The sequence below is a fragment of the Eleginops maclovinus genome, chromosome 13 (assembly GCF_036324505.1).
Source record: "Eleginops maclovinus isolate JMC-PN-2008 ecotype Puerto Natales chromosome 13, JC_Emac_rtc_rv5, whole genome shotgun sequence".
NCBI classification, from domain to species: Eukaryota; Metazoa; Chordata; class Actinopteri; order Perciformes; family Eleginopidae; genus Eleginops; species Eleginops maclovinus.
The window spans coordinates 11,665,387-11,689,608 of record NC_086361.1 but is presented as its reverse complement, the minus strand read 5'-3'; the positions used below and the strand labels follow the sequence as shown (position 1 = coordinate 11,689,608).

Genomic DNA, 24,222 nt, shown 5'->3' with positions numbered 1-24,222 from the left:
AAATAAAAAAAGTCACTCACCATAACCTGCGAAGTCTCTGATGCAGCTCTTTATGTTTGTGCAGGTTTAAAGCATATTTCAAGTTGTGTATAGCTTTATGAACTATTCTCTGTATACATTTTATTGTTTCAAATCTGCAGCAGGAGCTCTATCCATAAATAGGGGATTGTTTTGGATATTTCTGCTCTCAGCCAGCACACACAACCGACAACAGTATGAGGGAAGAGTGGAAATGGTCCAGAATCACATCTGGCCCTTCTGAAAGAGTCGACACGTGGCAGAAACAGAAGGACACAGAGAGACTGGATACTTATTTGGAGAGTTTGACGGTCATCTTTGATTCTTTACCAAACATCCTTCTGTAATTTCGTTCGCATACTTTTTTTAAATGTATAATTAAATGCATCTTAACAGGACTTTTACACCAGATCCTACTTTTTTAGGGTTGTTAAAACAGCAATACAATATAAAAGGTATTAGAAGAACAAAGACAAAAGGCAGTAGAAAGGAAGTTTTATTAGAAAAATCTGTATACATGCACATAAAATGTAAATGGTGTTAACCAAGGAAGCCAACTTTCTGTCGTGCTTTGCCCAAACTCTCCTCCTGCTGCAGCAGCTTCATGAGCGGAGCATGGAGGGCCTTCCCGACACGTTTACCTGCCTGCAGACAAAATAAAGTCTATTTCTACCACACATCTTCACTCAAACATAAACATATTCAGAACCTGGAAGAGTTGAAAAAGGAGGGCCACACTCACCTCTGTCATTTCAAAGATGCTCTCCGGATCCAGGCTGCCTCCGCCCACCTTCCTCGTGCAGGTGATCGTGCCCTTGTGTGTGACAGATATTATCAGGCTGGCCACGGAACAGGCCTTCTCCTGCAGAGTCGCATCCACCACATGCCTGTGGCCCACCTGCAGGAAAACAGCCAATGTCAAGGTCACCGTTTGTCTGATGATGGTCTTTAATTTTAAGTACCAGCAGGGAGGCTCACCTTGCACAACGTCACTATGCAAGGAACGTTTTCTACGTTGAGTCTCACGCAATCATAAGGGTCATCTGACAGCTCAATTTCCTTCCCTCCTTCTTCGTCGGCTGATATGTGCACTCTGGGAATTCTGTCAGTAAGGTAATCAGAGGACAAGTTTTCACTTAACTGAATAAGAATGAGACTGACAACAGCTGTAATACTTCATATTATTTTTCATTTTGATCATAAAGACCCTTACAAACCACAGTAAAATATGTTTCTTACTTTGTGTTAAAGAGAGCTGCCTTGATTGCTACCGAGATGGCATCGTACAGGTTTCCATCACACTGCAGGAGCTGTGGGAACATGCGAGTGTGAGATTTTACCTTAGAGAAGATCATAGGGGCTAAATATACACACATACATACAAATAGACAAATAAACTGTTCTGTGGTAAAATGTGCAATTTTGATATATTTCTCCACTGAGAAGGAAAGAACAGCTGCTCTGCATGGTTTATCAAGCAGTATTTTACATGCAAGAATTATCCATCATATTGTGTCATACAAATAGGCATTGAAATCGAAGTGAAGCTGGAAAATATGTTGAAGAAAACCATTTTGAGGTTTAATGCTGCTTTGCCATTTGGGATATTGTAAGACCTTATCAAACACTACAACTCACAAGAACATCCACATAGAGGACCCAGCAGTGCTCTCCTGCACTGATACACAGGCTCTTCAGGTCCATGCTGTGTTTGTTGTTGAAGACTTTGTAGAGAGTGTTACTCAGCTCTGTGCCTAGCTCCTCGCCTCCTCTGCCCTCAAACTCAGGGGTTGCATTGGCTGAGCTAGAGATAGGAAGATGAATACAAGACAATAAACAAGCTAATAGAATGGTGTGAGATGATCGATTTTTACTTGAAAAGTGAAAACTGCCAAACACACTACCTTTCTGCAAACTTTTTGTTATGAACATGATCATAATTTCTTTAGTAATGTTTTTTGATGTGTAAGAGATTTATGAATAGATGTTTCAACACCACCCCCTGGTGGCAGGATGTGCATATACAAATTCCCAAAAACTGTTAACATATTACAAAGAAAAGATGTGCCTCTTTTGTCAATTCCTGTTGGTAAATATAACATGTTTGCCTCTGTGGTAAAATGTTTTCACTGTTAATGCAATGGGGACACTACCTTTCTTTAAATTGTGGGCAATAATAACATAGAGTGCACTATAAAATAAATAGGGAGTGATTTCAGATGGGAATTTTATTATAGGCACACGTGATTTTCCTGAAACATTAGTACATCATTATATGTACTACTATGATATAAAACACTTTAATGCCTCTTAAAAGGTTGTAATTAGAATCTCTGTAATAACTGATTGGTTTGGAGGCCAAATCTTTAAGACCAAACCTCAGTTTCTGACAAGCCAAAGTCTTACTCATGACAACATGCACCCAACCTACCAGTCAACAAAGAACTCCACGTAGCCTTCATTTGGCACCATGGGCCTTGGTTTTCCAATGTCAGCTTTAACCCCAACTAGAACCGCTGTGTCCCCCTGAAAGAGAGACAGAACAGGACTTATTAGAAATGAGTTAGTAATCAGTGAGTCAACCTTACTGAGAAAAGAGGACAATATCTCCTGGATGAGACGCTACTTCTCTCCAGCCAATCCAACACATGTTTTCTGGCTTGGGTACCTTACAGTTAAGTTAGCAAGTAAAAATAAGAAATATCTCACCCAGCTATAACTAATTATATACAGTATGAAGTGTTGAACAATAAGAGATAACACATATTTGAGAGCACTAACAGAAAATGGACAACGATGGAGGAGTTCTGCTGGAAATATAAATATGATTAATAAATATGATTAGAAATTACCAGTGTGACTTTGGCGGAGCCGTCTGTGTTGGACACCACATCCGTCTCTATTTCCATGTGTCTGTAGTCCTCGCAGCCTCTTCCGTCCACTCGCAAGTCATCCTGAATAAAATAATCCACATTACTTGATATACTCAATGGTCAACAGCTAGTGAGCTAACGATACAGTTTCTACAGCTGCAGAGCACACATCACGTAATGGCATGTTTCGATTTTTTGAGGTTAACAGGATTTAAAGTATAGATGCTAAAACTTACCCGTATTCCATGAAGGATATACACTTTTTCAGCCTCGCTAACTTGTACTGTTGCCATTATGTGAAAAACACTGCTAGCATGTGTTTGTCGGTCGCTTTTCTGTTACGTCATCAAAAGATGACGCAGTTCGATTTTTTTAAACAACTGAACACACTTTAAATAACATAATAACATAAGATCTTGCAGACAATACATACATTAAAAATAGTTTAATTTAAAATGTTGTACAGTTATCGAAATACATTAAATACATACAATAAAATGTGAATAATAAAATATAGAAATATATGTCTTAATCACATGATAGGGATAAAAAGAACAACGACGAACATGCACAAATTAGAGACATAAAATAAGAGACATAAATCGAAACAATAAAAAAGTGTTCCCCATAAATATTTATATCAATTCAACTACAGTAAAACAATTCAGTGATGAAAACAATTATTTGATAAGAATTAAAATCATACAAAGGAGGGCTTAATTTCAAAACATGATTTTGTTAACTGTTACTGCACAATGATTTTATGAATCATATCAGAAATAGATTAAGATTTATAAATATCTATCAAAGAATATGTTTGATACATAGGGCATTAGGAAAGCACTAGTTTTCAAGGGTCCACTAAAAATGTGAAATGTTTTTTTACAAATTATGCAGCCGGGTAAACCTAATTAGATAGAAGGGTACAAGTATTTTTAAATACGTTTATTTTACTTAGCCAATCTAATACATGCAGAATGTGCTTGATCCAAGTTTCCGTATCAGACACCTGCATATAAAAAAGCTACCATGGGCCCCCAAGGCTACTGATTGTGTACGCCCCTAATTGGTCATCCCAAACGTACCAAATTATTGTTAAACGTTTTTCCTGGGCTGATAGGGGTCAGGTTTATTTCTTTCTTTCAAACACATTTTAACCAGTACAAAATGATCTGGCCAATCTATAACCTGTGCACAAGTAGAACCTCTCTAGGTTGCAGCATTGCCAGCATTAATCCACCCCTGACTCTAAATGGCCATTTACCTCTTTGCATTTCAAAACAGCACCAATACAATTGACATTTGTTATAATTTAATTTAATTTAGCCTAATATTACAAGATCTTATCTCAAAACAATCAGAATAAGAATCACGTTTATTGACAGCTTGGGTGTCTGGTGGTTCATACATAAACAATATAAGAAAAGATGTAGCAATGTTGATTAGACATTGGACTACAACGGTGTCTTTGATGAACTGAATCAGCAATGAATGGATTGCTTTACAAATCTTGCTGAAGGCCTTTTCTCTGAAACAGTTCGTGAACTTCATGGTATAGGGCAGTGTATCAATGGGCTGGGTGAATATTCCGCCTGACAGAACCAGCTCAGGGCACGAACGCCCAGGAAGACAGTATCGGACTTCCTGGTCGCCTCTGTGTTTCTCTGATCCTCCTGTAAAACTGCCTGGAGAGGAGAAAGCTATAGCTAGGTTGCGGCCTGTTTTAAGGCTCACTCCCCGGCTGTAATTAGCATACTTAAAAGGTGAATCAACACCTCTTCGACACCGAGGCGAGCCGCGGAAAGCATCTGTTCGCAGAGCAGTGAGGTTAGCTGGGATTGCGCTAACAGGAGGAGGAGACTCAGTTCCGTGTTATGAGGCTTCAGACGAGGAATTACAACTAACTTTTGGAGATAAACCTGGATAGTGTGAGGTATGTTTGTAAAAAAACAGGACGTTAACAAATGCTACTTTAATGTAACGTAAATTACGCTTTAATGCTATCCATATGCGACTCCAGGTGCCAGAGCTGCTTCCTGTTCGCGTTAATGGCATTATCATATTTGGAAGTTATTTAATTAAGCGTAGATCATTGATCACCACTGGTTATGTCAACATACTTCCCCATTTTGCTCATTCGTCTTCAGGGAGGTCAGAGGTCGATATAGCTAGAGTCCTGCTCAAGGGCACTTCAGAGATTTGGACTCCAACATTAGTCGCTCATAAGTTTTACCAGGCCTACGGTCTACACATGTTAAGTGTGTTTTGCATTGTTATAGCAGTGGTTTACAGCAAAACTTATTAGAAAGCCAGGCATTTAGCAGAGTCAAAACACAGATATTTCCTTAGAGGAGGCTGGACAACAGTTTTGAGTTAAACAAGATATTTAATTTTGGCAATTAAAATGTGTCATGTAAGCATAGACACATTTTCAATAGGAAGTTAATGTGTCTGCTTAACAGAGGGATGCACCATGTCGATAGTACTATAAAAAGTTATATATAATTTCAATTTTCAATTTGTGTTATGATAGCTTCACTGATTACAACTTCTCGAAAATGGGTTGAGAATAATTTCAGTTTATTCTTGCCATTGCCTAAAGGATGGCCCTAACCCTAATCTATTGGACCGAAAAACAGGTTGACGTAACCTTTGGCTTTGAGGATTTTCTTTCTTTTTTACAATTCATTGACTGAATAATTAAACACACACCACAGAATTCTAGGGAAACAGTTTTTGGTAATGGTTTATATTATAGGCTACAACTAAAGATCATTTCACTTTATGTTAGGAATTCCTAAATGGCAAAGTAATGATGACTGAAGCTTCCCCAATACATTTCAGTGCTTGAATTTTATTCATCACTAAAAGAAATCATCCCAGCTAAAAATCAAGTAAAGATTCAAACACAGGTTGCTAGTTTTATTTTGTGACCCTGTTACATTTTTCAGTTTAATTTGAATCTGTAAACATTGGCATCTTATCATTAATTATTCCATTTTATTTTGAAAGCAGCTGCCAAATATTGCCTCTATAGCATTTAGACACAATTGTAAATTCTGATGGGAGAAGCTGATGTGTATTGATCTCTCTGTAGAGCACTATTTACGACCCACATTGCGATCAATATCTGTTCACAATTCACTAGTTATTAACTTCATGTAATTAATCCTTTAATTTAACAGCATCGGAGGGTCACATAAATCTCTACACTATTGAATGAATATCTGCTAGTAACACTGAATATAAAAAGAAGTCTTTGGTCTTCAAAAAACGTGTTTTGTAATTACTAACTATTGTTTCTTCAAGTAGTTCTCATTGTAAAAAAGCAGCAATTCACTGAGAGCAATCTGTTGACACATTATCCCTGTTACGAAATTGAAACCATTGATTCAGTTTCTGTGATTGAACTCTGGTTTTGCAGTTACTTTCACTCCAGTTACAGTTTTTAGAGCCATCTTAGTCTCTTTGTTTATAATGAACTGAAACAAGAAAAGCAGTCCACATGACAAATACATTACCATACCAGCCTTTAACAATTGTCTCTTGTCCCCCTCACTGAAACAAGTTTTTCTTGAAATGGTCTGCTCCCGCAAGCCGAATCACATATACCCTGGTAAACAGTCACATGCATAACTATAAGAGTAGGAACCTGTTCAACAAAGATACTCCATCCAAGATATTGAAATGAAACTGTCATTTTACAGTGATTTACCGACAAGTAAAGGGAAGTACTTATGTAGCTACACTTTTTCTCAAAGGTCTTACAATTGCCCCCTTTAGCAAGGCATATTTCCCCTTTTGAGATGTGGTATTATCTGATTACTATATCTAAAAAGCATTAACATGTTGGCAACTTGTTAATGGAGATCTGTAACCTGAAATAAAAAATGGTCAAACTCAAGGCATGTTAACTAAATCCTGCTTCTCCGGGTTTTTTTGTTTGACCGATGAGAGCTGATAGCATATTGCTAATATATGACCTGATGATAAGGTAAAAGACAGTCAGTTTTACAGTCTATAAACATTTAGAGATTTATAAACAGTTACAACAATTTGTTTACATTTCTATCCAAAATGACGTGATTCCATCAGATTTTGTCGGAATTAGCCTTAAAGTATTTGTAGTTAAGTTAGAAAATAGCATTAAATGTAAAAGCAAAGTACCTTCCTCCTAAAATGACAGTACAGCATGTGTGTAAACATACTTACTGTTTCTGTTTACTACCACCTGAGCAGAGTCGCATGGTTCAGTAATCCCAGACTCCTCGGGAAAGTGATACTCGCAGACATACCAGACGTCTAACTTGACTTCCCTCTGCGCCTGACTCCTGCTGCATGACACGGGTGGGGAAAAGGGTCAAGAGGGTTTGTTTGGTTGATGTTTGGGCATACTGTATTTTAAAATAGTAATTCCAACCAGAATTACTATTTTTTTAAGACAGTGCTTCCATATCCCAATGGTTTTCAATATCAGAAGTAGATAATGTTCTCCTCATAATTTTCAGACAAAAGGGCTTGTGTTTCAAAAGATTGGTAGATAGTTTTTGATGGCAGCTATGTATGTCCATCTAGTCACAGTTGAAGGATTGTGTTTTGATGTGATTTGCGGCTCTGTGAGGCTTTACTTGGCTTTACACAGACGTGCTTTGAGCTAAGTTCTAACACCAGCATGCTAATATGCTCAAATTGAAAAGGCTAACATGCTGATAAGTATAAAGTACCGTGGCCATTTTCTTTGTATGGCACTAAACACAATTTACTGGTTCCAAATTGCATGGTGATTCATACATTCACTCAAAATCACAAATGTACCTGGAATGGACAGTAGAGTAAACTTTAAAAGGATTGGCCAACTCCTTGGGATTGCTCCTCCTAAGCCTTATTCATACAGGAAGTGCCTTGAGATAGGGAGGGGACACTTGGCAAAGACAGCACACCAGCAACAGTTAATAGAGTATTACAGAACAGATACAAAATACAATCATAAAACACAAATGATCAGATGTGTCCTTCAACAAGCAGGGGGTGGTGCTGTGTGCAGTAGGATAGGCTTGATAATACGAAGCATACAAAGGGGGTCTTGTTAGTGATCGACTCTGGCTCTAATAAACTGAGGTGTTTAAATTAAATCCAGAGATGGCGCTTACTAATTTAATCCTAAAAGCACTGTAGGAATGCCCCATCTTTTTAATACTAATGAATACAGACATAAAAGTAAAGATTAGGCTGTTTCTCAGTTAAGCCTAATGGATAGATGGAATCCTCAGGAATGACCAATTTGCTCCCACTATAAGCTCAGGTTTTAGTGAGGAGAAGGCGCCGTGGTCCATCAGCCATCCTCCGGGAATTAGCACTTTTATTTCTGTCTGTGTTATCTGCATGAAATAGTGAGGCCTTCTTTTGGTTTTCAGACACTTTATCCCTTTTGAAGTCCATCTTTATCACCACACACTCAGACCTCCTCCATTGCTTATTCATGAGGCTCGGGCACACACTCAGGCCCCGTGCAGCTCAGGCTACTGTTGAAGCTTTATTTGTTTCACTTTTAAAGCCAAAATTGCGGTGTTCTAATCCAACAGCAGCCTCTTCTTTTCTCAGAGAGAATTTGGTTAGATTTGGGATTAAGCCAGTCACTGTTGGTTCCTCTTTCAGTTTATGCTTCCTGCTATGTGTTGTCCTCAACCGTATTTGCTGATTCACTCTGCCGACTTATCAACCCCTATCTTTGTTTATATACCTTGAGGAAATGGAGCACTTGACACAGACTCTGAATTGCTTTGGTAACAAACTCATACACTTGGATATTGCTTTGATGAAGAAAGGGCACTTTTATACAGCTTGGGAAATTCATAAATGTATCTCAACAGTAAAAGTTATTTTCACAAGTTTTGAGAATGTACTTATCAATTGTTTAAGGTATTTTTATGTTTTTTCCAGCTCAGTTCTTTGAGAATAAGCATTTTCTTTGTCTTACATGACAGTAAATCTATAACTTTAAAGTGTCAGATTAAGGGTGGTCGATATGAAGAAAATCCTATATGACAATATTTAATCTATATACAATAATTTCACAATAACATATTTGATCAATTATCACCAGATATAGGCAGGTAAAGAAAAATAGTTCTGCTAGAACTGAAAATCAAATGACTATTTTGACTTGTATTGATATAATATCAATATTTGACTCATTATTAGTTTGATTTGGTGATCAGAAAAATATGTAAATGGAGAACTGTAGATTTCACAATGTTCCTATAGACCAAGTGATTACCAGAAAGTAAACAGATGTTAAGTTAAAATCATTTAAAAATTCAGCCCCTGTCTACCATCTAATTCTCTTCTTCCTTTCTTTCATTTTCTCCCCATGTCTTTGCCCCCCTACTTCCTCTCCATCTGTCCTCCCGTCACTTCTCGCAGCATGTTGTGGGAGCCGCAGGTTTTGTAGAATGAAGAGCCCGGCGCACCGCACAAGGGACATCGAGAGGCAAGCTGGCTATCTGAGGCCCGAACACTGTGCCCCTCCCCCGCTGCGCAACGGCTCTGAAACCATGTGGTTCATCCGCGACGGCTGCGGCATTGTGTGCGGCGTCATCACCTGGTTCCTGGTCTTGTACGCCGAGTTTGTGGTGGTGTTCGTCGTGCTGCTGCCTGCCAAGAGTGTGATCTACAGCCTCTTCAACGGGGTGATCTTCAACGGCCTCTGCTTCCTGGCCCTAGCCTCTCATGCCAAGGCCATGTGCACAGACCCGGTCAGTCATACTCTGATCCCGTTACTTAACTGTCAGATAGACCAAAAGTGGTCTTAGCTTTTACACATGCATGTTTTTAGGTCTAGTTTTGATATCACTATAATAGTTGAGGTAATCCTTTATTCTACATATGTTTTCATGTAATAATCACAGTTCAAAACAACTCAGCTAACTTGTGATTTAGATTTTTGACCCACTGCTTACCCATTACCTGGGGCCACTTACTGACAATATCCTGCTCCCATTGGTATAGTTTTTTTGCTATGTAATAAGCCAATCAAAGTCATTTAATTTGTCCTGTAAAGTGTAATTTTCATGTTTATTGAACGTTTCCAGCTCAATCAATGACAGGAAAACACTGTAAAACATCCACAGGCACAGAAACTACAATTGTATTCCTTGTCAATGCGTCTTTTTTCTTCCTTGCTCTCAGGGAGCCGTGCCTAAAGGGAACGCTACCAAAGAATTCATCGAAAGCCTGCAGCTCAAACCTGGACAAGTGGTCTACAAGTGTCCCAAGTGCTGCAGCATAAAGCCAGACAGAGCTCACCACTGCAGGTACGGCACTCCCTGAAATAGTGCAGATTGTAGAGAAGATTACAAACTCGGCAACTTCTAAGATGTGGGTCTGGGCGATTAGAGTTTTGTGCTGCAGTCTGCACCTTACAGGGGAAAGTCCTGATGCGTCTCTCTCTTTACTTCTCTTCCCGCGCTGATGATTCACCAGCCTCTCCTGTGTGTGTTTTTCTTTGAGCGTAGCATTTCCCTGCAGACTTTGCAGGTGGATGTTAAGGAGTTCCCTTGGAGAGGCAGCTCAGTGGTACCCTGGAATCTCGAGGCATGAAAAGCACAAAAACACTTCAGCGTAACTGATTGTAAAGCCAGTGAGTCATTCTGTCTCAGAGAGAAAAAGGGGTGTCAGTTTAAATGGAGCAGATCATATTTTCTTATGAGTCATTCTTGTGGGTGGTTGTAATGATACACCGCAATGATGCCCTTGTCTCTAATGACCAATAAGAGGAAAATATATTAAACACGAGCTTTATAAATATAGATTTAGCTCAGGGTGTGTCTAAACAAGGCACATGAATAAATCCAGATTTTCTGCTTCGTCAGATGACAAATTCTGAATTGTCAGACCTTACTTGAGATACCAAAGAAATGTAAATCTACGAGATAAATAGGCACACACACACACACACACACACACACACACACACGGACACAGCCAAGCAACCATGTTTGAGAGCACAACTATCTTGTCTCTCACATAACTTTGTCTCTGTCTTTTTTTTCTTTACTGTTATTAGGAAAATATACTCTGTTTTCAGATTGTTTTTTTGCATTAAAAGGACGTAGTTGGCCTGCAATGTTTGTATTCATTTTATCTTCATCTTTGTGTGTCTGTGTGCCCACAGTGTGTGTAAACGCTGCATCAAAAAGATGGACCACCATTGTCCCTGGGTGAACAACTGTGTCGGAGAGAACAACCAGAAATACTTTGTGCTTTTCACAGTGAGTCCTTAAACACCTTAGCCAATATGTTATGGCACAAGTAAAAATGGTGGCTATATGTTACAGTTACAAATGTAAGCAAAAATATTGAGGGGAGGAATGCAAAGACAAACTGAAAATAATGTCTTCCGTCATGTCAACAGGCTTATTCTTAGCTATAGTATGTTCATTCTATAGTTACTGTTTATATTTTCACACATATGGAACCCCTATTTAAATATCATTGGTATGAAATATAGGTTTGATACATTTTGTCTCGATATTATGATTGTATTATGAATTGTTTTTCTCTTTTTCTCTCAACAGATGTATATTGCACTAATATCCTTACATGCCCTGATCTTGGTGGCCTTCCATTTTGTTTTATGCTTTGAAGAAGACTGGACAAGTAAGTGATGAACCGATGTAGCGACTGCTCACTCTGCTCAGGGACTTCACGGTTTTACCACCATCAATTTAATGTGCAAATATAGCTGATTATACCCGAGAGAGAATTGGGAAGATGGAAAGCGGCAATCGATAATACATTCTGAACCAGCCATATCCAGAATTTACCATCATTATTTATATTCTTATCTCCGGTCCTGTGAGAGCTGACTGTGTTATTAATTTAATTCTTTCTTTACTCTTCTTTTTCAGAGTGCAGTAACTTCTCTCCACCGGCAACGGTCATCCTCCTCATCCTCCTCTGCTTTGAGGGTCTCCTCTTCCTGATCTTCACTGCAGTCATGTTCGGGACCCAGGTCCACTCCATCTGCTCCGATGAGACGGTGAATAAAAATTCAAACATGAAAGTAATTAAATAGTCAGACTAAACTGGAATCAACCAAGGATATTACGTTTGGTGCATCCCTTACAACCAAATCACTCATCTGTTTTATGAACCAGTGCATGTCTTGGGGTACACACATGTAGGTTCCTTTCTGCCTTTTTATAAAGCAGCGCTGACTTTTTAAAATAAGTCATGAATTCCTCCTGTGTGTTGTTTACTAAATTAGAGCACAGGTCATAGCAGGAGCAGGTAATTCACTTACACTGCAGCCTCCAGGTAGGTGAGATTATTTCTCGGCTCAACCACCCACAACGATGACTCGCAGCATCTTGATCTTCTTTACAAAGATCATCTACTTCAGTCTGTGCGTGCTTGCGGTTCTTTGACACCAGGGAATGCTGACAGCGAGTCACCATAATCATCATTAAAGGAATACTTGATAATTATTTGTAAATCTATTACTCACTCTTGAACTCTTGAAGAAAACTTGAATACAATCTAAGAGCTGAGAAAAGAAACACATCCGTTTTTCTCACACAGCTATGTAGTACAGTCCAAGTCACATTTATTCAGTCATATGCTCACATTTTTTGCTAAAAGTTCACTATTTAAAACACTTGTGTATAAAAATAGCCATGCGTTTTCGAACATGCAGTTTGGTTTGAGACTGCTGCAAAACGTAACCCCCCATTTTCTAAAATCATCAAGACTTTGTCTGTTTTTCTGATTCTACGCTCACCTGTGGAGGCATGCAAGAATTTCCATTTGTCATTCAATGTAACGTGGGGAATTATTGATGGGTGGAAGTATTCCATAACACAAAAGAAAAGAACAAATACAAAACATCCCTTACACTGATTACTTTCTGCTAGTAAATTTAACCTTTGAATACACAGCTATATGTTCAGCGTTAATCAGTTCTGGAGACGGCTTCTAATGTTTGTCACTTCTTTTACCTGCAGGGAATCGAACAGCTTAAGAAGGAGGAGAGACGATGGGCCAAAAGGTCCAAATGGATGAATTTGAAGGTGGTGTTTGGCCATCCATTCTCTATAGCCTGGCTGAGCCCCTTTGCAACACCCGACCACGGCAAGGCAGACTTGTACCAGTACATTGTGTGAAAACTGAAGCCTAGCTCAGCTCTGTCGCTGTGGACTTCCCCCGGTGTCCCTTCCTATTGGCTGGACCCTAACGAGCATGAACTCCTCTTTACCACTTCTACATTTTCCTTCATTTATGGATATTTTGTTTATCAATATTATCAGGGTGTTCCATCGTGAGTTCTGTTGTCAAAGAGTAAAAAAAAACAAAAAACATTCACTTTTTTATTTTTGTTTTGGTTGGTGCTGACTGAGATTAATGAGTTGTTGGAACAACTTGACAAGAAGCTCTTAAACCACAGCCAGATCTTCCTTCACTATTGTCTGATCATTTCCTGCTTCCAAAACTAAACAATAATGTGAACTCGAAACTGAAGTCCAGAAAGTTTTCACTGTCCTTGTGACAAGGGGGACTCTGGAGTTTGTCTTCCTGTAAACGTTGTCATCCTGTCACTTCTTTATTTGCTGTATTCCTGTGGTTGCAATAGTGTTTTGCTAAATGCTGCGTGTGGTTTGCCTTAGAACCGTGCATTAGTAACATTGGCATCTGTTTTTCTTTTTAAAGAAATGTTTATTGGTTTGCCTTATTGAGACAGGATCATATTAGTTAAATACTGAGATGTCTTGTTGCTCTTTGGTGTCAGATAGGTGGATAAGTCCTGGTCTTTAAGAAATGTATCTTGATACATTTTATCAAATTTCTGTTTTGATTGAAATACTTTTAGCCTGCACTTTACCCCAACTATCTGGCTTATCATATAAAAACAAGTTAGGTATGTGTTTTTTGTTGTTTAAACTGGCCATTAGCCAATTTCCAGCCAAAACCGGAGCTGTGAAGGAGATCCAAAGGCTATAGGACAGTTCACGGCCTTAGTTAAAGTTATACTCCTTAAGATTTCAGTTCTGTTTGATATGGCAACAGCCATGGTCTTTATTGCACAATTTTTAATACTACAGTGAACACTCATTGAGCAGCTATTTTGTCAGAAATACGACCAAAAAAAGCAGCAGTAGCAACGATGCTACCAAACAAAATGAACAATCACACTATAATCTGCTGTGCTTTGATTTTACATTTGGGACCTCAAGCAAATTAAGATACACAGTTGCGGGGCTTGTCCTTCAGTAGAGGAGGAAAGGTGAAAGCAGGCAACAAGATTACGTAATTAAAGTTTAACTAGGAACTATCCGGCGATTCAGATCACAGCAGCCACACTGCCAAATCGGTTGAGGGGCATAAAGCCTTGGCCCCCTTCTTAAACTGCCCTTCCTACTCCTGAGTTATAATCTGCAGCAATAATTTCATGTCTTTAGTTGACATTTAAGTCGCATGCTTCAAGTCAGGAAGTCGGTTTCCGTTCTTTTTTTTTCCCCCTTCAATTTTTTATCGAAACACACTCTTGATTATAAATGAAATGAGATTAAACACTAAAGCTGAGAGTCGCTTATTGGTGTAAAGGTAATTTGAATGTGTGTCTGACAAAGAAAAACACTATACAGAGAGGAAATAGCTTAATTTATTTACATCTAATGGCTACTTGGTATTAATTTCAAACGGAAATTTATGGAAATCCTAAGGATTGTAATTTTAAAATCACTTGGAAGGTAAGCAGTGGTTTCTATTCAAAGAAGAGCTGCAGCTTTTAAATGTCAAATGTATGTATAATCCAGCTGTTTGTTTTGAACAGTGTCCTTTTGATTATTCGACAACTCTTGTGTAGCGGATCAAGTCGACCTCTTGGCTTTGTACCAATTTCAATCAGTCACCAGCAATTGATGGAGTTTGCTTTTCGATAATCCAGTTTGTCATAGATTGTAGTTGTGAGTCTGACTAGAGGAGAAAAGCCTTACAGGATAAAATGTTGGTTTAAATTTAGGCCAGTATAAAATGTTCACTGAGGCCTGAAAGATCATATTAGGAATGCACGTTTTAACAGCACTTGAACATCCAGTGTGAGGAGGATGTTTCACTTTTGTTGGACATAATTTGTTGCAGATAGAAAATAGTCCACTTCAAAGCATTTAACACTAAAATGCCTTTGCTGAAATGTGTTCGAAAGCCTTACTGTATTTATAAAACATGCTTTTTAAGGGTGATGAAAGGACACATTTGAACATACATGTTGCCAAATTGAATGCGTAATGAAGGGATGCATTGAAGTAACCATTTAAAGAGTGGGGTATTAGGATTTTAATAAACAAACAGGTTTTATCAAATGCAAAAATGTTATCATATGGAGATGCAATGGTTGCGGTCCAGTTTACACATACTGTACACCAGCTTTCTTCTTTCTAGAATTGTTTAATATGTTGTTTGTGGTCAGGTATGAATAGCAATTTTTAGAACTTACTGTGGACCACATTTTCTTTTTGACTGGTATTTGTTTAAAGGGGAATGAAATAAAATGGTATGTATGTGGCACAACTTTCTTCGAATGTTCTGGTTATTTTATTGTCGCCATCAGATTTCTTTATATTTTGGCAGAACATTTTTGACACATTGGGTAATTTTTTGTTTGGTTGACACATTTTTATTTTATTTTATTGACTTTTTTTCTGAGGTATTCTTTTTTGAGAAATTTGGATTGCTAATTAAAGGAATGGAAACAAATATGTACTCGACACTATTGTCAGATAATTTTATTCAAAAACATAAGTCATACAATTCCGCCCATGCTGTTGTCTGCCATGTTACTTGTGTGCAAGGCATTTGCAAAGGCTTTAAAGGGATTTAAGTTTCATCTGCCATTTTTACAAGAGGCATTTAAAGAAAGGGATGGTCTAATGAAGCATCAGCATGTGAGGAGATGTAGATTAGCTCAGGGCTTACATTACATCCAGCCCCATGAAGTGAGAATTATTTTCATACATTTCTGAGGACATTGAGCCCATTAAAGTATAATGTCCGTTTGTTGCAGGAAAACAGAGACAGATGTATTTATATCTTATTCAACGTGGTGAAGTAGAAAAGCTCTAAAAAGCGACTGTTTAAAGAAGAGAGCTGTCAGGAAGACATACTTAACATCTTCTCACAGCCAATAATATCTGAGTGATGGAGACGAGAATCCTGTTTGTCAGATAAGATGTTTTATTTCATAATTCAACAGTGTTTCATCTCTGTGAGGATGGCAACTTAGACATTCTTTAACGTGTTTCCTATTAACAGAATAAATATTTACACTTTTACAAACCCCTAACTAATATTCAAATATTTAAAGTGTACCAACAAACTACTTCCTTTATCCTACCATGAGATAAGTCAAAACTTTACTGATTCAGACAAAGGGGTCATACATTTACTGTTTCATAGCAGTGCAGCACAGTAACTCATCAATGTGACACACACCATGTGAGGTCGACGTTATAATTCAGTGATTTTCTAATCTCTCTGTACAACCCGATCTACAGCTTAAGTGCACATAAATACATCACACTCAGGGCCATGCAGCTCTCATGGAGCTTTAAATGTGGCAACTGCCAAGCTCCAGCTGGTTATATTACAGTGAGAGTGGGTTCACAGGTAGATGGTTTAACTTCATATTATGCCAATCACTGGAGGAAAAGCCAGGCACAAAAGAAACCCTTCAGAATGTAAAGAAAATATTACAGATATTAAAGGTATGTTAGAGGAATAGTTTGACACTTTTGGAACTGAAATGATTTACTTTCTCGCCAGGAGTTTGATGAGAAGATCTCTTATGTCTCATTCGTTCCTATGATGCTATACAGCTAGCATCCTAGCTTTGCAGAACAACTGTAAAGAGCAAGCCTGACTGTGTCTGAGGTAACATACTACCAAACAGCACTAAACTACCTAAACTCATATATTCACAAGTTGTATGCAGTTGTCGTGTAGTCCACAAATAAAAAATAAACTGTAAAATGGTCAAGTTGTGTGAAATAGTCGTGCACATAACCTCCCATTAAACCCTACCTGATGCTGCTGTCACATATGGCCAGTAAAAAGGAAGTTAGACTGGCTAGCTTAGCTTAGCACAAAGACTATTGACCTGTCTATCTCTTTTCAAATACCAAAATACACCCTACTGGTAGTAGGCATCCTTTATTCCCCTTAAATAGAGCCAGGCTAGCTGTTTCCCCTGTTTTCAGTCTTGATGCTAAGCTAGGCTAACTGGCTACCATCTCCAGTTTTATATTTATTGACCAGAGAAAAGAGTTGTATCAGTCTTATCTAACTCTCTACAAGAAAGCAAATAGGTGTTTTTTCCCCAAACATGTAACCCTAACACACCTACTGTAGGTTTCAAAACATGCAACCGCAAACGGCTGAATTAACTTCTGTGTGGCTGTGAGTACTCTTCACTGTTTAAGATATATAACAATACTCAGCCAACCTTTAACTTTAGAGCTTCATAATCACATTGTCACTGCAGTCACATTAAAAGGGATGCATGTAAATCACATGATACAAAACCTGCACAGCAGCAGCTGAAAAGACATCTCATATATTTGTGCATTGCTGCCGTGGAATATTACATACAGGTATTAGAGCTACCATTCTGCATTTATATTTTGATATGTATCTAAACAACAGCAAAGTGTGATATTAAAATAGTTCAATAAAGCAACCTTTCATGTCATGTTAAGACCAACCCCTGTACTTGGCTGATTTACGCTTACCGAAACATCCCTCTAGCAGCATGTTTTTTCATTTTCCACATTACATTATGAATACTCAAAGCTCCTTCACTGTTGCACACATCACAGTGTTATGAGATTTAAAGGAAGAAAAATGTTATTGCACTCTCACTGACAACTCCAGGGACGTAGAGGGAGCTTTTAATAAAGTCAGGTAAAACCCAGAGTGATGATGGTCACAGGATAATATAAGATTGTGAATGCAAGGCGCATAAGCTCAACAGGCAATCAAAGAGGCCATATGATGTCTCTAATAATTGAGAGACAGTTTGGACACTTAAGTCACGTGATTGTGAGTTTAATAACACTAATCAGCTCACAGGGACTTCTCTCTGATGTGTACTGACACTCCAGGATGCTTTGGTGTGAGAAATTTGAGTTCAAGTCTCAGTAGAAACATGCAAGGTCCAAAGTGAAGTGGAAGAGCATCTACCTCTGAATCATAACCTGTTATGCTACTATCTTGAGGTTCAAGCTGTCAAGAAAGGCAAATCACATTTTTTAAAGACCCAAGGATAAGAATTTCAAAGCTACATCAGTATTATTTCTTGTGAAAAAAATATTTCATCAGCTAAGTGCTTCATTTATAACCTTCCTCAAGCATGCATAAAATGCAACGTTAGTGTAAGATGTTTACAGTGAGTGTCATAGTAACTTAAGGGAAAGTAAGAATTAAGAAAGCTTTGGTGATCTGATGGCTATGATACATAATGCACAGACTGAATAATAGTGACATCATGAGCATGGCCAATGATGCTATTTGTCCATTTCTCATGAACACAACACAAAAGATTGACGTGAGATCAGTCTGTCCTTATGGCCACAGGTTCTCAAAGTGTATATATATATACAGTATATATATGTATTGAGTTAATTTTAGTCTCTACCTTTAAAGAAATACTTTTAAATGCAATTACTTCCTTATTGCAGAGAGTTAGATCCATATTTGTGAAGATTGTAACCACTGTCATTAGCCCGTCAAATACGAAGCTGCAGCTAAAGACCATGAGCTTAGCTTAGCACAAAGACCGTAAAACAGAGAATAGCTAGCCTGACTCTCTTTTTTCATCTAACTCTCTGACGGAAGTGCATTTCCCAAGATGTCAATTTCTTTTTAGTCTTTTTGATTCCCTCAAACCTGTTCTGTGAGCTCACATGCATTTGTTGCTGCTGTTGACAGAAAGATTTCCCAAAAGTAGCATAAAGCTAGTTTATTTTTTGCTTTATTGTAAGCTCGTCGGCAAAGACGATTTTCGAGCATCTGGGAAACTTGGTGCAGGCATCCATTATCTTGTCTCCACTTGCCAGATTGTAGCTGGGCATGGCCAGACTGGCTTAAGGCCAACAACTCCTCTGATTTTAAACAGACCTAAACAATACTGTTTCTCAGCCAAATGGCAACCTGAAGGATAAATATTAACATGACAAATAAATCATTTCCTTTTCATAAGGAATACTTCATTCTGAGGGGCATTTACTTATTCAGAATACAATTTGTCTAATGAAGGGAGGGAAGGCAGCACATTTAAAAAAATGAAATTTTCTTTGGCTAAATGTCAAAATCAGAGGAGATGCCAACCAAAACGCTCCTATTACGACAGTAATAGGCCAGTTGGAGCCAGGCCCAACTCTAGTGGAGACCAGTCATATTATTCGTCCTTGGTGCCTGCGTCATGTTGTCCATCCTGCGGTGAAACCCTCTGCAGTACCAACAGACCAGAGAAGGTCAGGGAGATCCCAACCCACCACAATGTTATTTGGGCTTCACCAAAGATCAGCTGGCCCAGGAAAGCCTGCAGGGAGAACAAAGTAAATCAGTCTCTTTAATGATGCCTTGAGGGGATATGTCTAACAAGGAGGTGAACTTAGTTATTTCTGAAAACATAGCCTAGTTTCTAAAATAAAGCGGCTTTCATAAGGACGAAAGGTCACAACATACTCCACTAAAGCAAGTATCATGCTTAGAGGACAAGTGGTAAGGCCAGATCCTGTAAAATAAACCGTTACTTACGGAGGATATGAAGTTGGAGGCTGTAGTGGTCACAGTGGTTTGGGTGGAGGAAGAGGAGTACCTGAGTGCTTTGGCAAGAAAGGTCCACATCACAGCATTGCAGGTGAAAAGTAGCCCCCCACACAGCAGCCTTAGAGGGATATGGAGCTGAAAAACAGACACTTATAAATGAATGACATCTAATTGATGAATTGATGTTTTGTGAAAATAGATGGCATATACTGTGGGCTTTATCATATAAGACGTACCTATTATGCAGCAGTACTACATTATTTTGTACTGGATTATAGGATAGGACAATAGATGAAGTGTTTATGTAGCATTTTCATGTTGTTGCAATTGAAGCAACCATTACTTACTTTATATGTTTAGGTAGTATAACATGACTGAACAATATAAAGTGAAGGTTTTGTTTTGTCTATTACACTATGTCCGAAAGTCTTATGACGCATTCAAACCTCGTGGTCCATAATAAAAATATATGTTTTGTATACAGGGCTGCATACCTAATTTGCAATTTCAAAAAACAATCAGTTTAAAGGTCACGGTTTCCAGACAGCTGCCTGCAGATGTTTCTGACATCATCTTGTGACGTGTGCAGAGAACGTGAAGGTCACACACGAAACCTGATCCTCCTTACAGAAACCAGCCTCTTCTCCACCACCATCAACACATCAACCACTCTGAGACAAGTTGCTTACACAATAACGCGATACAAACACACATACACTGGTGCAAGCTACAATGTCATTCAGCAAGAGGACACTTGCACGAGGGCGCAGCTGCTGCATGGGCTCCCCCTGAGTGATGGTGAGTGATGGTGCTGATGCTGAGGGGAGTCAGAGTGGAAAGGCGGGCGGGGATAACCCCCCAACTTCCTCCGTTAGAAACCACCCCGCTTGCAGTCATGCACGCTGCATTATTCACCGCCCCCCTTACTGTGTTAATAATTAATCTGAGCCATGCCTCACCCGGTCGCAGGCGGTAGTTTCATCCGCGTGTCTAAATTTCCGCTGCTCTCCCCACGTCCGGAGTCCGGTTTCACAGACTCCCTTCAGGTAGTCGGCTCCGAGGGACAGTTTGGCCGACGACGACGCCACGGCTCCGAGGAAACCCGCCAACAGTGCATAGACAATTCCCGGAAACATGTTGATGATGATCCGAGAAGGAGACACATATTTTTTAGTCCATCTTTTACGTTTCTGCTGCTTCTGCCGGTTCGTGTTGAGCTGCCTGCTGCATGGTGTGTATGTATGTGTGTGTGTGTGTGTGTGTGTGTGTGTGTGTGTGTGTGTGTGTGTGTGTGTGTGTGTGTGTGTGTGTGTGTGTGTCACTGTGGCACGTTTCCCTGCACTGCCTTCACACAGCCGTCCGGTGGCAGTCACACAACACATGGTCAACCCGGAGCAGCGATGTGGTTGGACAAAAAAGCCTCTGTTGCATTCTGGGACTTGTAGTTCTGTCAATTCATAACCTTAGCTGAGAGAATGATGACTTTGAAGCATCAGATGTAAGGTGACTCCAAATATACTGTCATCATTATAAACAAAATGATTTATTCAAAGAGTCTATTGCATACATATAGTAAAAAAAGGTCATAGGTTATTGCCTCATCAAAATAAGTACACATACACTCATAAAAGACAAAAGGACATTAAAAACACAAAATATCACCAATAACTAAGGTCAAGTGCAGAAATCTGTATTAGAAACAATTACAGTTGACTTTGTTTGAAGTGGATATTACAATGGAAATAAAATAGTTTTTATTTTCGGTTAAAAAACATGTATTGTCTATCACATGATGACACATAGACATGCATATAGCCTATGTGTATTTAAATCAGACATTTTGCGTGAATCAAATTAAGCAGATGATTAATAGATAGTAAATTGAATTCCCAAAACTTTTCTGTGCTCTAAATAGTGGGTGGCATAAAGGACAATCAATGCTAATGTAATGTCCTTTCAATGTATGGGCGTGCAGCATAGTATGACTTCAGCTGAACCAGACCTCTGTTCCCTTCAGCATACTGATGAGCTGCATAATAAAGGTTCATTAATTAAAACACACCAGGTATCAGTTGGCTGGTGAGGTCAGGGTTGACGAGGTAAGGGTTAGTGTGTGTGTGTGTGTGTGTGTGTGTGTGTGTGTGTGTGTGTGTGTGTGTGTGTGTGTGTGTGTGTGTGTGTGTGTGTGTGTGTGTGTGTGTGTGTGTGTGTGTGTGTGTGTGTGTGGGTAGGCAGGACTTAAGGCCTCTCCTTGGTGCCCTTTATAGAAAGAAGGGCTCCTGTCAGAGAGGCAGAACCAGAACAACTCTAAATTATTCCCCCTATTAGGCAATGAAAGTAGAGTCATGGTCATAAATGTATTTATGTAAATAATGACTGTATTAATCTGAGTGTTGTAATAAAGACAGTCATCAGAGGCAGACGTCCGTCTCTTCATCAGACTTAAAGACTTTGCTTCCAAGTAAATGCATGGCTCTGGACATTCTGTCTAGATACTAACTAATTTAGTTGCTAAATGCTCTGAAACTGTGTGTGTGTGTGTGTGTGTGTGTGTGTGTGTGTGTGTGTGTGTGTGTGTGTGTGTGTGTGTGTGTGTGTGTGTGTGTGTGTGTGTGTGTGTGTGTGTGTGTGTGTGTGTGTGTGGTTTGGTGGTGTTGAGGAAGTGTAGAGTCCATTTTATAGCTTATTTCACATCTGAGGCTGCGATTTGCTGCTGAGCAAACAAGTGCAAGCCTTTTACAGTTCATCCATCACCAAGTCCAACTGAACTCACCCAGAATTTTAAATTAACTGAAAAGGGTATTCTATGAGTGGAGTGACACATTTGACATTGTCAAAATGTTTAACCTAATTCTGTGTTACAATTACGCTACTATTTTCTATTATTTAGCTTATGTCTGTGCTTTTCTTCATACTTAACATGACAATATGTATTTTATGGTGTGTCTGTCCGGCTGTCTGTCCATCTGTCTGGATTGATTTAAAAAAAATCTTTTAGCTTTATTTTGAATCGCTACTCATCAGTTTACATACAGTTTATATGTAATTTTGGCAGAAATCATGCACTGTAGGATGCAAAAACATTCAATTTAATCCAGTATTGTGTTTTGACTTTGATCTTATCATTTTGTCGACCAATTAGTTTTCTGGCCAGTAGATGTCTCTAATAAGCTTTGGAGAAATACTGTACATGCACACCCATCACAACCTGCTGTGGAAGTTATTCTCTGAAGCACATCATAGACATCTAAATCACTGACTTGTATACATTTACATCTGCAGTTATATAGTCAGATGAGGCAACAACTAGGTTGTTTTTTTGCTGATTACATACATACAGTTGAACATAATCGACTTATATTACCTTTTCATCGTTGACTTTCTAGAGCAATACAATTTTAATTAGTGAGTAAAGAACCGGTCTGCACTTTTCAAGTAAAGTTATAATGTATAATTAACTAAACAAAGGTGATTAGAGTCCTTAAAATAAATTAGAGGTACAAAAACAAGAGAGTTAAATAACTTAGGAATAAAAAAGCACATAACAAAGCAGGGCCAGACTTTTTGTCGTGTGTTGCCAGTGATAAAGGATATTTGAAAGGAGAGCCTTGACAGTGCTAAGGTGTTTCTGTCACAGTGTCCTCTATTTTCATTCCCCTGAAACACGTTTCTGGGAAATTTGTCACATTTTGACACTCCCATACCTCCAGAGTTTCTGCTTAGCTAGTCTGAGATCAAGACGAGCCATTAGCTGTTATATCCTCACTTGTAGTTTTCCAGCCTGAAGCTCCTCTGACAAAAACAAGTGTCAAGTTAGAGTGCAAATTGGCTTTCTCTCTGCTCCGCTTTAATTGAGCCCACAGAGAGCTTTAGTGACATTTTCAGAGATGATCTGTCACAGCCTCTTGTGTCTTAGTCCACTTTCAGTGCATTTGGTCGTGTAAGGTGTTTTATTAAGAAAGAAAAATAGTGTAGGGTTCATTAGTATAGCAACTTTAACTGACCTTTAACTCAGCTGTCAAATGCTGACTGAATAAGATTTTGACGAATGAAAAGGAAAATTATACCATTTTATTATATTTATACAATAACATAGCTTTGCATGTATTTCCATAATAAAATAGTAATGTTATATATCTTCATTTCAGTTCCGAGATGCCATACAATAAAGTAATAACCTTTGACAAATGATTTAGCTATTTAAACCTTTCTTGGCATGAAGCTGTTTAAGGATTTTGCTGCAAAGTAGTTACAGTTCGACCCAAAAAATACATAAAAGTAACACTATAGAAGGACAATAAAATAACACTTTGGGAAGATAGCTGTTTTTTGGGGTAATTTTTTTTGCATTTAGTTATCATCCAACTTAACAAATCTATCATAATTTTTAAGCCATCATCTTGCCAAACAAAACGTTTAATTATCATGAGATTATGTTTCACACAGATCTGATTTTCTGCAATAATCCAGAATCCAATAAAAAAAAAACTCTGGTCTAGGGAACCTG

At 38.6% G+C, this 24,222-nt stretch overlaps 3 protein-coding genes across 3 annotated transcripts; 1 reads left to right on the top strand and 2 right to left on the bottom strand.

Moving 5' to 3' along the window:
- Nucleotides 1-497: 497 nt before the first annotated feature.
- Nucleotides 498-3,268, bottom strand: exosc7 (exosome component 7). Its single transcript, XM_063900041.1, has 8 exons — nucleotides 3,128-3,268; nucleotides 2,871-2,972; nucleotides 2,450-2,544; nucleotides 1,657-1,822; nucleotides 1,258-1,328; nucleotides 997-1,120; nucleotides 761-916; nucleotides 498-663 (listed from the first exon to the last, which is right to left on the bottom strand). Exons 1-8 carry the CDS (start codon nucleotides 3,182-3,184, stop codon nucleotides 559-561), a joined length of 876 nt encoding a protein of 291 aa, XP_063756111.1. The 5' UTR covers nucleotides 3,185-3,268; the 3' UTR covers nucleotides 498-558.
- Nucleotides 3,269-4,489: 1,221 nt separating this feature from the next.
- Nucleotides 4,490-15,458, top strand: zdhhc3b (zinc finger DHHC-type palmitoyltransferase 3b). The gene is made up of 7 exons (XM_063900040.1): nucleotides 4,490-4,824; nucleotides 9,315-9,646; nucleotides 10,080-10,204; nucleotides 11,065-11,161; nucleotides 11,468-11,549; nucleotides 11,801-11,931; nucleotides 12,896-15,458. The coding sequence occupies exons 2-7, from the start codon at nucleotides 9,344-9,346 to the stop codon at nucleotides 13,052-13,054; spliced, it is 897 nt and encodes a 298-aa protein (XP_063756110.1). The 5' UTR covers nucleotides 4,490-4,824; nucleotides 9,315-9,343; the 3' UTR covers nucleotides 13,055-15,458.
- Nucleotides 15,459-18,899: 3,441 nt separating this feature from the next.
- On the bottom strand, nucleotides 18,900-20,967 carry LOC134874519 (transmembrane protein 42). The gene is made up of 3 exons (XM_063898552.1): nucleotides 20,675-20,967; nucleotides 19,704-19,850; nucleotides 18,900-19,485 (listed from the first exon to the last, which is right to left on the bottom strand). Exons 1-3 carry the CDS (start codon nucleotides 20,849-20,851, stop codon nucleotides 19,342-19,344), a joined length of 468 nt encoding a protein of 155 aa, XP_063754622.1. The 5' UTR covers nucleotides 20,852-20,967; the 3' UTR covers nucleotides 18,900-19,341.
- Between the last annotated feature and the right edge of the window lie 3,255 nt (nucleotides 20,968-24,222).

Bases quoted from the DNA above. Each gene is read 5' to 3' on its own strand.
- exosc7 (XM_063900041.1), bottom strand. From the start codon at position 3,184: ATGGCAACAGTACAAGTTAGCGAGGCTGAAAAAGTGTATATCCTTCAT. The intron at 2,545-2,870 runs GTAATTTCTAAT...TCTCTCTTTCAG, and splicing joins GCTCCGCCAAAGTCACACTG to GGGGACACAGCGGTTCTAGT. The intron at 1,329-1,656 runs GTGAGTTGTAGT...ATGTTCCCACAG, and splicing joins TCCTCTATGTGGATGTTCTT to CTCCTGCAGTGTGATGGAAA.
- zdhhc3b (XM_063900040.1), top strand. From the start codon at position 9,344: ATGAAGAGCCCGGCGCACCGCACAAGGGACATCGAGAGGCAAGCTGGC. The intron at 10,205-11,064 runs GTACGGCACTCC...GTGTGCCCACAG, and splicing joins GACAGAGCTCACCACTGCAG to TGTGTGTAAACGCTGCATCA. The intron at 11,932-12,895 runs GTGAATAAAAAT...TTTTACCTGCAG, and splicing joins CCATCTGCTCCGATGAGACG to GGAATCGAACAGCTTAAGAA.
- LOC134874519 (XM_063898552.1), bottom strand. From the start codon at position 20,851: ATGTTTCCGGGAATTGTCTATGCACTGTTGGCGGGTTTCCTCGGAGCC. The intron at 19,851-20,674 runs GTGAGGCATGGC...TCTGTTTTTCAG, and splicing joins AAACTACCGCCTGCGACCGG to CTCCATATCCCTCTAAGGCT. The intron at 19,486-19,703 runs GTAAGTAACGGT...TTCTCCCTGCAG, and splicing joins CCTCCAACTTCATATCCTCC to GCTTTCCTGGGCCAGCTGAT.